The sequence below is a fragment of the Rhamphochromis longiceps genome, linkage group LG17 (assembly GCF_057381845.1).
Source record: "Rhamphochromis longiceps isolate RC_006_pf linkage group LG17, R_longiceps_female_GT1.1, whole genome shotgun sequence".
Taxonomy (NCBI): Eukaryota; Metazoa; Chordata; class Actinopteri; order Cichliformes; family Cichlidae; genus Rhamphochromis; species Rhamphochromis longiceps.
In genome coordinates this window covers 22,134,437-22,150,225 of record NC_140573.1, presented here as the reverse complement: position 1 = coordinate 22,150,225, position 15,789 = coordinate 22,134,437, and the positions used below count along the sequence as shown (strand labels likewise).

At 38.2% G+C, this 15,789-nt stretch overlaps 1 protein-coding gene across 1 annotated transcript; it reads right to left on the bottom strand.

Moving 5' to 3' along the window:
* Window positions 1-847: 847 nt before the first annotated feature.
* Window positions 848-11,404, bottom strand: LOC146649681 (uncharacterized). Its single transcript, XM_085386757.1, has 9 exons — window positions 11,315-11,404; window positions 8,095-8,157; window positions 6,535-6,660; window positions 5,425-5,499; window positions 5,105-5,200; window positions 4,805-4,905; window positions 4,318-4,393; window positions 3,809-3,892; window positions 848-3,096 (listed from the first exon to the last, which is right to left on the bottom strand). Exons 1-9 carry the CDS (start codon window positions 11,372-11,374, stop codon window positions 2,974-2,976), a joined length of 804 nt encoding a protein of 267 aa, XP_085242883.1. The 5' UTR covers window positions 11,375-11,404; the 3' UTR covers window positions 848-2,973.
* Window positions 11,405-15,789: the final 4,385 nt, after the last annotated feature.

Here is a 15,789-nt window from a genome sequence, read left to right as displayed (position 1 = left end):
TATTACCTATTCAGGTTGTAAATCGTGTTTTTAAAAAGTAACTAAGTAATTAATTACTTTTGAAAATAAGTAATCAGTAAAGTAACGGGATTACTTTTGGGGGGAAGTAATCAGTAATTAGTTACTGATTACTTTTTTCAAGTAACTTGACCAACACTGGTGTCAGGGACCAAGCAGTAAAGCATAAAGGACACCGGTGGTTTTAATTCAAAAAACGGGTTTTATTTAGTGATGGGACGTTCTGTATCGAGGCTTCGGAGCGTGTGTCGAGTAATGGAGGGGGCGTTTCCGCGAAGCGCGTATCGAGGCTTGCTTCATTTATGGGAGGAGCTGAAAATGATGACGTCCGAAGCCTCGCTGCCCGGCTGTACCACGTGACTGGTTCATGAAGTGGTTCGAACTTTGCCACGAGATATGACAGCGATATAAACCCCTCAGACTTCATTCAAAATGTGGGTGTTTGATGGAGAGTTGCGGTTAGTGAGAGTTTGGAGACCGTTTGGAGGTTTATGAGAGTGAGGAAAGTCAGGAGAGAATGGAGCCAGCTAAGAAGAGGAGGATGTCCTCCCCTGTGTGGGAACATTTTGATTTTATTCCTCCCAACAAGGTATGTAAATTTCTACAGAAGATGTATTTTCATGATACTGATGGTGCAATACAATTTATGTTGAGCTGTCTTGACTTTTGTACAAGGTGAAGTGTTTGCTATGTGCCAGGGAGCTGGGATATAACAGCAACACCTCATCCATGCTTAGGCACTACAGAGCTTTGCATGAGAATAAGGGGGACACCGAGGTGAGCCATCAAATGCAATGATAATATAGCATGCAGTAATGTTACTAAATGATATAACAATATTATACAACTGTTATAAGTTACGTGTGTGCTATTTATATTTGTGCTTTATCTTTATTGTCTTTCCTCAGGAGAACAATCTCAAATAGATGAAGACCTGGTCAGCATGGTGATTGAGGACTCACAGCCATTTAGCATTGTGGAGGACAAAGGATTCAAAAGATTTGTTAAATCATTAAATCCTAGCTATGTTCTCCCCACTAAAAAGGTCATAAAAGCAGTGAAAATTTAGTTTTTACAGAATAAAATGTGAACAGGCAGGACTGAGGCTCAAAGCCTCAGTGTGTAGCTGTCCATACCTCAACGTTACAAAAGCACAACCACTGTCCACACCCCAACCACACCTCACCTCACAGTAAATGATCATTTCCATTTCAAGCATTTCCAAATAATCATTTTCCATACTGCCACTATAAATATACACAGTATACTGCCATCACTACAATATACATGTTTTACACACTCCTTTTGTTGTTGACATTTACAGGCTGTGTGCAAAATGCCACACTCTTCAAATTCATGCCAGCTATTATTTTTACGTCCAGTAGGTGTCCTGCTAGAGCAAATGAAGCTTCATGAAGCTTCGCGTTGGGGTGAACCAATTGGATGAAAAGCTTCAGTGCTTCATGGGGCTTCATCTGCCCATCACTAGTTTTATTGACCCAAAAATATGAAAATATATTTAACAAAGCCAAAACTTAAACAGGCAGACCAATAAAAGAGGTCAACTCAACAGACTAAACTCAAGATAATAATTAACAAAACCTCAAACAAACATATGGTAAACTGACCTGCTGAAATGACACACAGGGGGACTTAAATACTGGTTTAGCTAAACCAAATGACACACACGGGGGAAAACAAGATGGCTGCCATATAACCAACTAATACAAAACATTTAAACAAACATGAAACACCCCCCAGGCAATGAAGCATGTGGTGCAATCCAATTAGGCTGTCAGCAGTACTTCAGGTCTCCCAGCCCTTTGCCACACCTTTTGCCAGACAGGAGGAGACACCAACCCCCAGGTAACTCAAACAAAGAAAGATGTATTAATATAACATAAAACAGAACTTTGACCTTGCAAGGTTAATATGTGTGCACGCCATATAAACATTGGAAGGTGTGATGGAAAAATGAATATATTTAATAAAGAAACGATATTGAACAATAAATAGAATATTTTAAAGTAGTGACTGTAAATTAAACTAAAGTGAATCAACGGGTGATGAGGTGTGGAGCTTACCATGTGTGGCATGCCATCACAACTGGTCACAAGTTCCGTTAAATAGTTGTGAGACAAGACAAATAAGCCACTGTTTAAATATGCTCCTGTAATAACATTTGCCTACCCCAAAAAATGTAGTTTTACAACCAATCAGAATTAATATGGAGCAGATCCAGGAGAGCCGTTACACCCTCTGTTACTGTGATTGTTCTGAAAATGGTGGCAATTTGTCCAGAGGCATTTGCAAAACAGTCCTAAAGCAGTCCTCTGAATGGAGTTAAAAGACTAAAATAATTATTTATAACTGATTCTAGACCCAAAAACCCAGACTTCCTATTTTAGTTTTTGCAAATAGAGCGATTGCCAATTTATTTTTAAAAAATGTCTAAAACAGACTAACATCCTTTAGATTTTCCTCCAAAAAACAATGATTATGCCCATAAAAGACTGTCATTCTGCAAAAACACAAGTTAGCTGCTAAAGATTAATGATTAATGATGGCACCTGCTTTGTGCTAACTAGATACCAGAAGCATGTTTAAACAGTAACAGAAATTTCCATGTTGATATGGGAAGCAGCTGTAGTGGTTAAAGCTGATGCCATCAGGATGCTGCTGTTAGAAATTTGCTTCTGCTACTGAATACATGAAGGTATTTTGCTACAATGAAAAGTTTAAGTATCTATTGTTTTGATCCCCTTCCATTAAACACAAGATGAACATTTCAAGAAGGAAATGTTTTACACCATATACACCAAATTAGCATTTTCAGGCAACAGCTCCATAAAGCACCATGTGTTCATTCTGGACCATCTCATCAGCACCAGAAGCCCAGAGAGTGGAAGCGCATTAGTATCGTTGTCTTAATTTTGGGTGAAAGGGGGTCAGAGGTCAGGTGAGGGAAGGTTTAGGTTGGTATTTCACTCTGTCGTAGTCGTCGACTGTAGTTTCAACTGGAGGCTTCTTCCAGTATTTCTCCAGACCCAAAGCAAGACACAGAGCAATGGCTGTTATCTGCAACACACACACACACACACACACACACACACACACACACACACACACACACACTGTGTATAATATTTTATACATCATTATTCATCACAGTAAAAATTGCACTGCAATTGCCTTGCAAAAGGGAAAAATCAGTGGTTGCCTGGTGACTTTTTCTTGTTGCACTTTTGGCTGTTTGAGACTGAAATCAAATTTCTGTGTAACACCCTGAATCTGAGCAAACGATTTTGATTGCAAGGCGATTGCACAGGTGGACCATTAGGGTCAACCTGTTTCCAAACAATCAATTTTGCAATGAAATCATAGAGTAAAAGCTTTTCTTGAAACTTCCAGTGTTTTAGAATGTATGGACACTATCAGAGAAACTCTTCCAGAAATTCTAGACAAGCACATATATAAACTAGACATTTCCAGAAATTAAAATTCATGTCTTGGGAACTTCTATGAACTTAAATTTCTCCTCTAATCCTTTTATACCCATATAAACCACGTTTATATGGGTATAGAACAACCATATAGCCTCTTCCTCAATCATGCAAACATATCTACAATCATAACTTTTAGATTTTAGAATTTTTGCATTCATGCATTTGTTAATTTCTTCAAGCAGCTGGAGTTTGTTCTCTTTTCAACTCTTTATATATTAAAAAAAAGATATGGATCTTGGTTTTAAAGTAAGATAAAAAAAAAAGCTGAGTGTTTTTTTTCTTACTGCAATGGTGGCGAAAGCTGAAATGATTCCTATTCTGAGCTTGACTGGGAAACTCAGGTAGCTCTTTAGGATGGGACCACAGGGCTGCCAAAAATATAAAGGTGAAGAATCAACATGATTAAAAAAACGTCTGTTTTTGGCGTACATAAGTCAAATTTCCCTTTGCGTTTATTTGCTTCTGTTTGTCTTTATAACTAAACAACATTATAAAAGATTAACTGAACTAAAGAATAGAAAGACTAAACCAGACTGCCACTGGATCGAAGATGTACAGTGGGAAGATGGAAAATGTAAATTTAAAAGTGTAATAGAAAATAGTAAAATAGAACAAAACATAAGAAAAAAGGATAATCAGGAAAACTAGTAAAGGAGAGCAAGAAAAAAGAAAAAATAACCAGAGAAAGGGAGAAAACACTGGAGAATTGTAGAAAGAAAGATGCTGAGGAAATAGTAGAACTGTGTGAAAATTAATGATAGAAGAAGAACAAAACCCTGAAGCAAATATTTACCTTGGAGTGCACAAACTGCTGGTTACTTCCCACCATCACACAAGGCTCATATGAGCTGGAATTACCAGGCTGAGATCTGTGGGCAAAAACAGAAAGCCAAAATTTAAGAGCCAAGACAACCCATCCATCCATCTTCTTCCGCTGGGGCCGGGCCGCAGGGGGAGTGGTCACTACCCACAGCTCTTTACCATAGGTAAGGGTAGGGACGTTGATCGACAGCTAAATAATTTAAAAATGTATTAAACTTAAATATTCAGTTCATTTCAATTTTATTTATACAGTGGCAAATCACAACAACAGTCGCCTCTGTTGTTGTGACCCTATATTGTAGGGTGTACCCTACCTTATTCTGAAAAACAGCTAAAAACTCAAGCAAATTACACATTTTCTAAACGTATGAAATAGAAATTATTTTAAAAAATTAGATAAAAAATGACTCTACAATTCAATATTCAGCTAATCTATCTAAAATCCAGTCTTAACATACCTTGACTCACTGGTATAGGTGGTTGTAGGAGGTGTGCAGATACAGGAAAAAGGAAGCTGATTATCCCAGTCTTCAAATTTCCTCAAACCACAACAGGAGTCCTTGAAAACACACAAATATTATCATCAGTTAAAGCTCAAGGTTATCATTAGTCTTGGTGTTGAATTACTCATTCAGGTCATATATGTCTATAAAATTAGGTCATAGTTGTTGCTATGACAACAGGACAACAGGAAAAACTAAAAAGTTATATCACTTTTTCATTTCTTTATCCTTATTTTTTTTCTTTGTTTCACTTACCGACGTCTGAAGCTTATTTAATTCTTTCTGGATGTCAGCTGCTGCTTTGTGTAGGGGTGTCACATTGAGAAACAATTCATCCACGGCAAAGTCCATCTACAGTAAATAATATAAACGTTTGAAGAGTGATACACAAACACAAGCAGAGTTTTAAGAGTAATTAACTTTCATCTGTATTACTTTATTACTTATTTAGTCAGTTTACAGCCCAAAGATAACGGTTTCATATTTCATAGTCATTGCATACCTCCAGGGGGCACTGGTGACAAGAAAGCAAGGACTGTCTAAAAATACAGTAAGTGAAACGAACAGGTAGTTACCTGAGCTTGAACCTGAACCAGGGGTGAGGCAACGATCATTAGTGCCACAAACTCCACAAATGTCAGAGCAGAAAACTGGAAAAAAGATTACAGGTTAATGCCACTACTCTAGTGTGTGTGTTTGTACTTGTATGTGTATGTTTTGGGGGACCACTTTGGACCAATAACCTTTGTAGTGAGGACATTTTTGGAACACAGGGGCATTTGGGGGTCAGCCTCATTTAGGGACAGCAGCTTCAAACTTAGCTTTAGAATTTGGGTTAAAATTATGTTTTCGTATATATGCAATTAGGGATTAGGGGTTGGGAATACTTGTATCAGCTAGGATCCTCACAAAGATGCTACATTTGAACTTGTGGAGTGAAGAGCCGACTCCTGAAGACCTTCTATGACTCTGTGGTGGCCTCAGCTATCTTTTATGGTGTGGTCTGCTGGGGCGGCAACATCTCTGCTGGGGACAGGAAGAGACTGAACAGGCTGATCAGAAGGGCCAGCTCTGTTCTAGGATGCGCTCTGGACCCAGTGGAGGTGGAGAGTGACAGGAGAATGGTGGCTAAGCTGTCATCCCTGTTGGACAACATCTCTCACCCCATGCAGGAGACTCTGACAGCACTGAGCAGCTCCTTCAGTGGCAGGCTGCGTCACCCACGGTGTGGGACGGAGAGATTTTGCAGGTCTTTCCTCACCACTGTTGTCAGACTCCACAACAAAGACTTCAACTGACCAAACACACACATCCACACATGTGCAATAGCAACAACACTAAGTGCATTACTCTTTTTCTGGCATCGTTGTATTATACTCAATTGTATATAGCATTTGTATTCTATTTTATTCGATTGCATATAGTATTTTATTTTATTCTATTTTATTGTGTACAGTATCTTATGGATATCTTATTCCAGTGTTTGTTCTCTATTTTTTTCTATGCAACTTTGTACATAGAAAAAATGTACAAATTTATTTTATGTTATCTTATCTGCTTTACTGCTTTAACAAAACTAATTTTCCATGCGTGGGACTAATAAAGTTTATTTTATTTTATCTTATCTTATCTTATCTCATCTTATCTTATTTTAACAAACACATGTATGAATTTGTGTTACTCACCACCAACAGCAAAGATTTGTAGTCCAAAGAGGCAGCAGATATGCCCAGAACAGACAAAACCATTGTGAGTGGACCAAACACCTGCAGGACCAGTAAGCCATTACTAATGGACAGCTGGTCAAACAACTGAAAGAGAGAACGTCAGATAACAAATATATTTTATTTAACCTAAACAAAAGGAATAAATAACAAATATTTATAATAACAACTATTGAATATGCAGAACAGTATCTGAGACCATTTCTAATGAGGCAATGAACAGGATCAGCAGAAATGGTAAATGGTATAGCCTGCATTTGTATAGCGCTTTACTTAGTCGCTAAGGACCCCAAAGTGTTTTACACGACATAGAGTCATTCACCCATTCACACACAATCACACACTTGTGATGCAGTGTGGAGCAGAAGGTCCAGATGCATCTTTTAGATTATGTGCCAGATCCTTGCAAGTCCTTTTCCTATTTAGGACATGACTTTGAGATACCACTCATCTGCTGTTGTTAGTCTTTAGGCCTGGCACTTCTTTTGCCCACTCCTTGTCCAGGTTCCTCAGATATTTTAAGGACACATAGCACACCATGTTGAGATATGCCAAGTTTTCAGCTGCTAGCTCTCTGGGAATCACCTTGTTGGTGCAAAAATATCATTTTATGTCTGTAAAACTGTGCCATCTTTGGCATTTTTATAGATTCAACAAAAGAAATAGGAAAAAGTGACATGTTTGTGACACACTTCCGGTAATGAAGTGCTTGAAGATGCTACTGAAAATTAATTTATTGGTGAAGTTGATTGTCACATAACACTGATTCATTGTTCGAGTTAGGTGCCTTTTTGTGCTTGAATTATTCTTAAGTTGGTTTTCTGTGGCTAAAAAAAGAAATCAATCCTCTAAAATTGTCAAGTATACTGGCTGGAATGAAAGTGAGGATAAAGCAGCCAGTGTCCAAAGAAAACTTTGAAAGACCCTCAGAAATCCTGGGAAACTATATTAAAGACCACTCTAAAGACTTCAAGAAGGTCTGGCTACTTGGAAGCAAACTATAACCAAATGACGGGGGATGGGTACTATTTAGCAATAATATAAAAGATAAAATATGTAAAAATGAAAATGTATAAAATAACTACTAAATGCAGTAACTAATAACAGCACAGCAATACACAATTATATTATTATAATTATTATATATATTCAAATATGCCTTTATTTAACCATAGTCTGTTTTTAGCAAAAAATAGAAAGAACTTTGGAAATCATACACGTTGATTAGTATGTATGTATGTATCTATCTATCTATCTATCTATCTATCTATCTATCTATCTATCTATCTATCTATCTATCTATCTTCTTCCTATCAGTGCTAGAGTCCAAGCTACATTACAAGTGGCAGGCTCACAGTTGCATTGTGGATAATGTATGCACCAGAATCTTACAAGAAAGTAGAAGTTGTGTTATAAAATGTCAACTATGAGTCTGAGGAAATATAATGTGAAATTAGAGCTGTTTCACTACATAGTTGATTCTTGTATAAAAAAGTGTGGTGAAAAAAAATCCCATTTTACCTCTGCAACAGGTATATCATCAATGGGGGAAAAAGCAGCACCAATCATCACAAACCCAGACACCTGCATAATAAAAATGAATAAAGAATAAAAATAGTAAAAGGCAATGACTCAAACTGGTTTACACAAAAGTGGCTGTTGGTTGGTTTCACAGATCAGGAAGTCTTTAACAGCAGAAACATTCCTGTGAAATGCCTTCTCTTCCCCAGAGAGACTGGGAACTCTGACAGCTTTATATCACAAATGTAATCTGTCTCACAGTCAGCAAGTTGAAACTTTCCAAAACAGTCCAACTACACCTTAAACACTCATGGTTGTCTCATTCTTTGACTTCCACATTCCCAGCCTCTGTTGGCTTACTTAGTGAATATTCTCTCTGCAACTTGTCTTACGCAGTTTAAATGAACAGAAAAAAACAATAAAAACACTCACACATTTATTTCTATTATTTCTAGATGTTGCTTAAACTTAGTGGAGCACCAAGTAAGCTCCTGAGTTTGAGCCCCAGCATTCACAACCACAGAGATGCAAAATGTATACAGTGGGGCAAAAAAGTATTTAGTCAGCCACCAATTGTGCAAGTTCCCCCACCTAAAATGATGACAGAGGTCAGTAATTTGCACCAGAGGTACACTTCAACTGTGAGAGACAGAATGTGAAAAAAAAAATCCATGAATCCACATGGTAGGATTTGTAAAGAATTTATTCGTAAATCAGGGTGGAAAATAAGTATTTGGTCACCTCAAACAAGGAAAATCTCTGGCTCTCACAGACCTGTAACGTCTTCTGTAAGAAGCTTTTCTGTCCCCCACGCGTTACCTGTATGAATGGCACCTGTTTGAACTCATCATCTGTATAAAAGACACCTGTCCACAGCCTCAAACAGTCAGACTCCAAACTCCGCCATGGCCAAGACCAAAGAGCTTTCGAAGGACACCAGGAAAAGTATTGTAGACCTGCACCAGACTGGGAAGAGTGAATCTACAATAGGCAAGCAGCTTGGTGTGAAAAAATCAACTGTGGGAGCAATCATCAGAAAATGGAAGACATACAAGACCACTGATAATCTCCCTCGATCTGGGGCTCCACGCAAGATCTCATCCCGTGGGGTCAAAATGATCATGAGAACGGTGAGCAAAGATCCCAGAACCACACGGGGGACCTGGTGAATGACCTGCAGAGAGCTGGGACCAAAGTAACAAAGGTCACCATCAGTAACACACTACAACGGCAGGGAATCAAATCCCGCAGTGCCAGACGTGTTCCGCTGCTGAAGCCAGTGCATGTCCAGGCCCGTCTGAAGTTTGCCAGAGAGCACATGGATGATACAGCAGAGGATTGGGAGAATGTCATGTGGTCAGATGAAACCAAAGTAGAACTTTTTGGTATAAACTCAACTCGTCGTGTTTGGAGGAAGAAGAATACTGAGTTGCATCCCAAGAACACCATACCTACTGTGAAGCATGGGGGTGGAAACATCATGCTATGGGGCTGTTTTTCTGCCAAGGGGACAGGACGACTGATCCGTGTTAAGGACAGAATGAATGGGGCCATGTATCGTGAGATTTTGAGCCAAAACCTCCTTCCATCAGTGAGAACTTTGAAGATGAAACGAGGCTGGGTCTTCCAACATGACAAAGATCCAAAACACACCGCCCGGGCAACAAAGGAGTGGCTCCGTAAGAAGCATTTGAAAGTCCTGGAGTGGCCTAGCCAGTCTCCAGACCTCAACCCCATAGAAAATCTGTGGCGGGAGTTGAAAGTCCGTGTTGCTCGGCGACAGCCCCAAAACATCACTGCTCTCGAGAAGATCTGCATGGAGGAATGGGCCAAAATACCAGCTACTGTGTGTGCAAACCTGGTAAAGACCTATAGTAAACGTTTGACCTCTGTTATTGCCAACAAAGGTTATGTTACAAAGTATTGAGTTGTATTTTTGTTATTGACCAAATACTTATTTTCCACCCTGATTTACGAATAAATTCTTTACAAATCCTGCCATGTGGATTCATGGATTTTTTTTTCACATTCTGTCTCTCACAGTTGAAGTGTACCTCTGGTGCAAATTACTGACCTCTGTCATCATTTTAGGTGGGGGAACTTGCACAATTGGTGGCTGACTAAATACTTTTTTGCCCCACTGTACCATGCAGGGGCTTGTCCTCCCATGATGGTTCCTCTTCTTGCTCCTCTCCTTTCTCTGGTTTCTGCTGCCTGAGGTATTCACTAAGCACACTATCAGTTGTGAGGCCATCTTCCTGATGTACTCATGGATCTTTGTTGTTTCGTCCTAGACCGTGGTTATGACACTCCCTAGTCCCCTGCCTCCTTCCTTCCTCTTATGAACTTAAAAAGTGAAGGTTCTAAAATTGTTGCTAAAAGACCTCCACATTATTTTAGTGTTTTAGTGTAGTGAAGAGAGATTTATTAGTAAAAAGATTAAATCAAGACTAAATGTTTACTTTAAATAAAAGAAAATCTTTTTGAGTACCACACAGTGCAAGATTTTGGCAACATAACACACCACCTAAAATATTTTAATGTTTAGATAAGTATTAAGAATACATGAAAACAAATACTTCACCCAAAAAAACAAGAAAAAAAGTTGATTCTATGCTGTTTTCTCTCGTTTTAAATATAGGGCTGCTTTAAGTTTTTATGTATTATGTGTTTTATTTTTATTGTTTTGTTTTATTTTATTGTTCTTAACATATTTAATGTACAGCACTTTGGTCCTGTGCTGGGTATTTTAAAGTGCTTTATAAATAAAGATTGATTGGATTTAAACGCAACATATAATAGTTGCCAAAAATTAGACAAATATAATCTTGCACCTGCTACCAGAAAGCAGTTGCTAGTTATTACCACAATTATCACAAATATGTATTTGAACCCAGAATGAAACTAAATTTTGTACGTGCTCAACGCAAAATAATTACATGTCTACAAAATTATAAGTAAAAGAAAAAAAGTTAAAAACAAACATACTGTTTCTGCTTTTCACCTTCTGTTTACAAGACTGTAGTTACATTGAAATTCATTAATTAGCACATGTAATCAACACCTGAATGACACACTGTGTATTTCAAAAATAGTAGATTAAGATTTTAGACCATTAGAATTTTTTAAGATTACCTTTTTAAAATTTTCATTTTTTAAAGATCCAATCACCTCCGACAGCCCACACAAACATGCAGTTAACAATTAGCAGTGTGCTTACCAGTAGCAACACAGTAACACAGATAGCAAGTCCTCGCAAGTAGCTCCTGCAGCGAGCCATGGCTGCTGTCTGAGCGAGTCCAGTTAAAATAGAAACAGAGTAAAGTCCAGAGCCCACTCCTGTGTGATGGATGTTGTTTAAAGCTCCGTGTTTGGCGGCAGAACGAATAACATGACCAAGTTTGGAAGATTGGCTGAGAGGAAAAGAGAGAAGGGGAGAAGAGGAGAGGAGAGGTTATTCCAGGTAACAATAACAACTAATTAAGCGTGGAGGGTGATTGAAATAGAGATATGAATGTCAGTAAGAAAACAGGAAGGTAAATGACAAAGAAGTATGAAAAAGAAAGTGAAAGTGACAGGAGGAAAGGGAGGAAAATAAGTAACAAGTGTGATGAAAGGACACAGGGAAGACAAATAGCATTTCTAATGTGAAAACGTGTTTATTTTTACACCATAAACAAACACAGCAGCAACAGCCCAACTTCATTGTTGCATGGCAACTGCAGACCCAACAATCCTGCTCCACAACTCCTTCCTTCACCTTTTCCTTCTGTCCTTTCAGCACTGTTCAGAACAGCATGTGATGGGCCAAAAGCATCTCAACTGAGCATAAATCATCGTTCTACCTGGAGAGGTGAGCTGCAAACTTAAATTTCTTGCAATTATCGTTACCCAGAAGAAGAAGAAGAAGAAGAAGAAGTATCCTTTATTGTCATTATGTGTTCACACATAACAAACTCTCAGCACACACCAGAAGGTTGTTATATTAGTGGATCAGTTTGTGTGTGTCTTTAAGAAATACTGTTATGGGCCATTGCACATACGACCTCCAAAAGTGATTATCTTTTTGAACTGATTTAGACCACTGCTTCCAGGATTTTTTTGGAAGGATGTTTTAGCCGAAGTTAAATTGGACATTTTCCATTATTTTTACCTATGTTTTGATACCAGGAACATCTTCTAGCTGTGATTGATGCAGTTTTGCTATGGAAAACTGGATTCCATGATCTTGATGCACAAAGTCAGCTACAATAAGATGTTAATTTGGCTTCAGTTTGATTTGTATATTTGTGATCAAGTTATTTGCTTGGACTTATCAAAATAATATTTCAATTTCATATCAGTGTTATTTTGTAGTAAGTGCTGTACCAGGACGGGAGTAAAATAGACTGGAATCCAGCAGAGTCATTAAACTGGGTGCTGTGTTGACTTTAGGTTAAAAATAGCTGCAGGGGATGGACCAGCAGAGTGTGTTTATGGCCAAACTTATGTGTGTTAGAGAAACAGTCATAAACAGTGTCCCTGGTTGTTTCCCAGCAGACATTTACAGATTTGGGCAGAAATATAAAAATATCTCTGGAATCAGCCACATTAGCCAAAACAGTGGTAATGACGTGTGCAGTGTAAACATCCATTGCGGCTGTGAGATACCAGACGTAACTCTTGTTCTATGAGCAATTAATACCATAAGGCTTGGCTGCTTTGTTATTCTGACTGTTCCAAGCTGTTTCTGCAACATCTTCCTGATTGTTTTTGCTGAACGCAGGTGGTTTTCTTTCTGAGGAATTTAAATTTTATGCAGAAGGGGAGGGGCCAGGTTTAGTTTCCAAATTTCACGCCATCACACAGTTTGGCTTTGACTCACTAAGAACAGTGGTGTTGCTTGTCCTGTCATTTGTGTTTGGTAGTCAGCTATCTTATTTTCTTTAATTATGGATGTCAAGAAATAGATAAAAACTTCACTGTCAATTTAAACACCCGAAGTACTCAGATTGAAAGTGTAAAGTATAAAATGAATATTTAAAAAAAATTCCTTACTTTGTTATATTACATTACATATTTTGATTTTTATTTGTTTATTTTTAACAGGCACAGTGTAGATTAATAAACACTGTTATTTCTTTTCATCTGCAATCCCTCGCTAAATATCTAACCCGATGGTAGTTATACACTGAAACATACACATAACCGCACTGTATTAAGCATTAGTGAGATAATGGTGAATACTTCATTTATAAAGCATTATGCCTTATTATTATGTAATTTATAGATACAGATCTAAATGGTTTAGCCTTGATTAATAAGCTCATATATAATGAGACTAATGATAGCATTTTTATATAACATCAATTACAGATTTTCCATTTCGACAAATCTGTGCAAAAATATGGATTCATTTTCATTTTCTGTCTGATAGTCACACTGTTATGATGTTCTGATGGCAAAAACAAAATTAAGTTCCCTTTTTGAACGTGGTCGGGTTGTTGAACTGCATAAGCAGGGTCTCTGGCAGCATGCCATCGCATCTGAGGTGGAAAGCAGTAAGACAGTCATTTGGAATTTTTTTAATGGGTTATGGAATATAAGAGTCAAGTGGAAGACAAAAAAGTTTCCACAGCACTGAGTCGGAGGATCCAGTTGGCTGTCTGTCAAGACTCTGGGCAATCCTTGACCCAAATTAAGGTTGTTACTGGTGCTGACTGCAGCCCCTTAACATCAGATGGCATCTGAGACTGAAGGGCTTCAAAAACAAAAAAACGCCAAAGGCCTTGTCTCCTTGAACACCACAGAACTGACCGTTTGGACTTTGCAAGAAAGCACCAAACATGGGACATTGAAAGGTGGAAGAAAGTTTTATTCTCTGATGAGAAAAAATGCAACCTTGATGGTCCTGATGGTTTCCAACATGGCAAGACAAGCAGATCCAACGTGAGATGTTTTCTACGCACCATCCTGCACGGGGGCGCCATAATGATCTGGGGTAATGGTGGTAAATTTGATTCTTTTTACTGAATTGAGTTTCAATGAGTCACTCACCAAAGTGAATCGGGTTCTTTTGAGTCATTTGAGTCACTGAGGAAGTTGCCCAGAGAGTGCAAAAAATGTACATTTTCACTCAAACTTAATTTATTTCTCTTTTCATGTATATCCTACTGCTAAGATGAGTGATTGAAAAAGAAAAACAACTATTTTTATAGAGTAAAAAAAAGCAAAAAAAAAAAGATTTCTAAAGGGAACATTTATTTTATTTATTTTTATTTATTTTTATTTGTATTTTCCTCAAATGTGTCAAATATATATATATTTTTAAATGTCCACTGAGCTGTGAGCCAGGGGGCAGTAATGCGCCTTAACATTGGTTGCCAACCAAGAAGAAGAAGGAGCTGTGAGCCAGGACTGACGTTGAGTGAGTCCTGAGTGATTCGTTTATGCTACGATTCATCACAGAAGGGAGTGAGTAGGGTTGCCAACTCCCTGAAAAATAAATAAGGGACACCTCGTGGCCAGGGCCGGGCGACCCAGTTGTCTTCATCCTTCCCAGTGTGGTGAATTTTCTAGCTCTTTTTTTGTGTGTGAAATTATTTTTTTAACCATTTGACTTGAAGTTGATTTAAGTAGATGCATATTCTATTCTTTGTGATATGAACACATGTGAAACAAATGATCATTTAGCCATTTATTTTTAGCTCAAAATGACAACATTAACACACTAAAACAGGTCTCCTTCTTAAACAGAAGCCTGTCATGCTTAACTTTTGAGAATATAAGTAAATCTTTCTTTAAAAGCACTCTGTCCTGCTTAACTTAAAATAATAGAAAACAATAGAAAGAAAAACATTCTTGTAACAGTGCACATTTAGTGCATTTAGTACAATTGGCTTCAGCTAAGGTATTATTTCAGCTTTTCTAATGCTAATCAGCTGCTCCTGTTTGTAAACCCGCTTGTTCCCATGATTACGCATCTTAACTCATCATCATTATTCATCTATGTATTACTTTTATGTATTAGTCATCAATTTGTTGTAATCATCTATCCTTGCAGTTGTTTATTACACAAAATAAGTTATATTATCACACTTCTGGCCACATAGCGCTGATATTCACTGCACATGCCCATATTAACTTTTTCCAGCCAGGTGTTTTCCTTTTCCCATTCTTCCCTTTCTCTGAGGGAAACAAACATTGCTGCTCTAATGCTGGGCTTACACTGTGCGGTTTTAGGCCCATTTTGAGCCGATTTTTGAGTGATCGGACCGATTTTGGCCTTCATCGTGCGTCGTGTAGTATACGTGGGGTAACGAGAAGTGATTAACACCTCACGACCAGCTCCCGATCATCAATCGCTCGTGAGGGTGTCACCACAGGCGCTCACACTGCTCACGCGCAAACACGTAAACGTCGGTGAAAAAGACGGCGTGATCTGGACACAAGCGATGGAGGCACAACTTGTAGAACTTTGGAAAGCTCATCCGAGCCTTTTCGATGTGGCATCACAAAATTATCACGACCACAACAACCGTGAAAATAGTTGGATGTACACTGCTGCTCAATCACAGCTGCCTGATCAATGTTTTTCATTAGCAATTTAGCAAAGTTGATGGTGGTGGTGTGTCTGTGTGAGTGAAAGACAGAGAGAGCGAGCGACAGATTTTCTGTTATAACCTTCATTTTATGGAGGCACAGTGTGAGCACTCA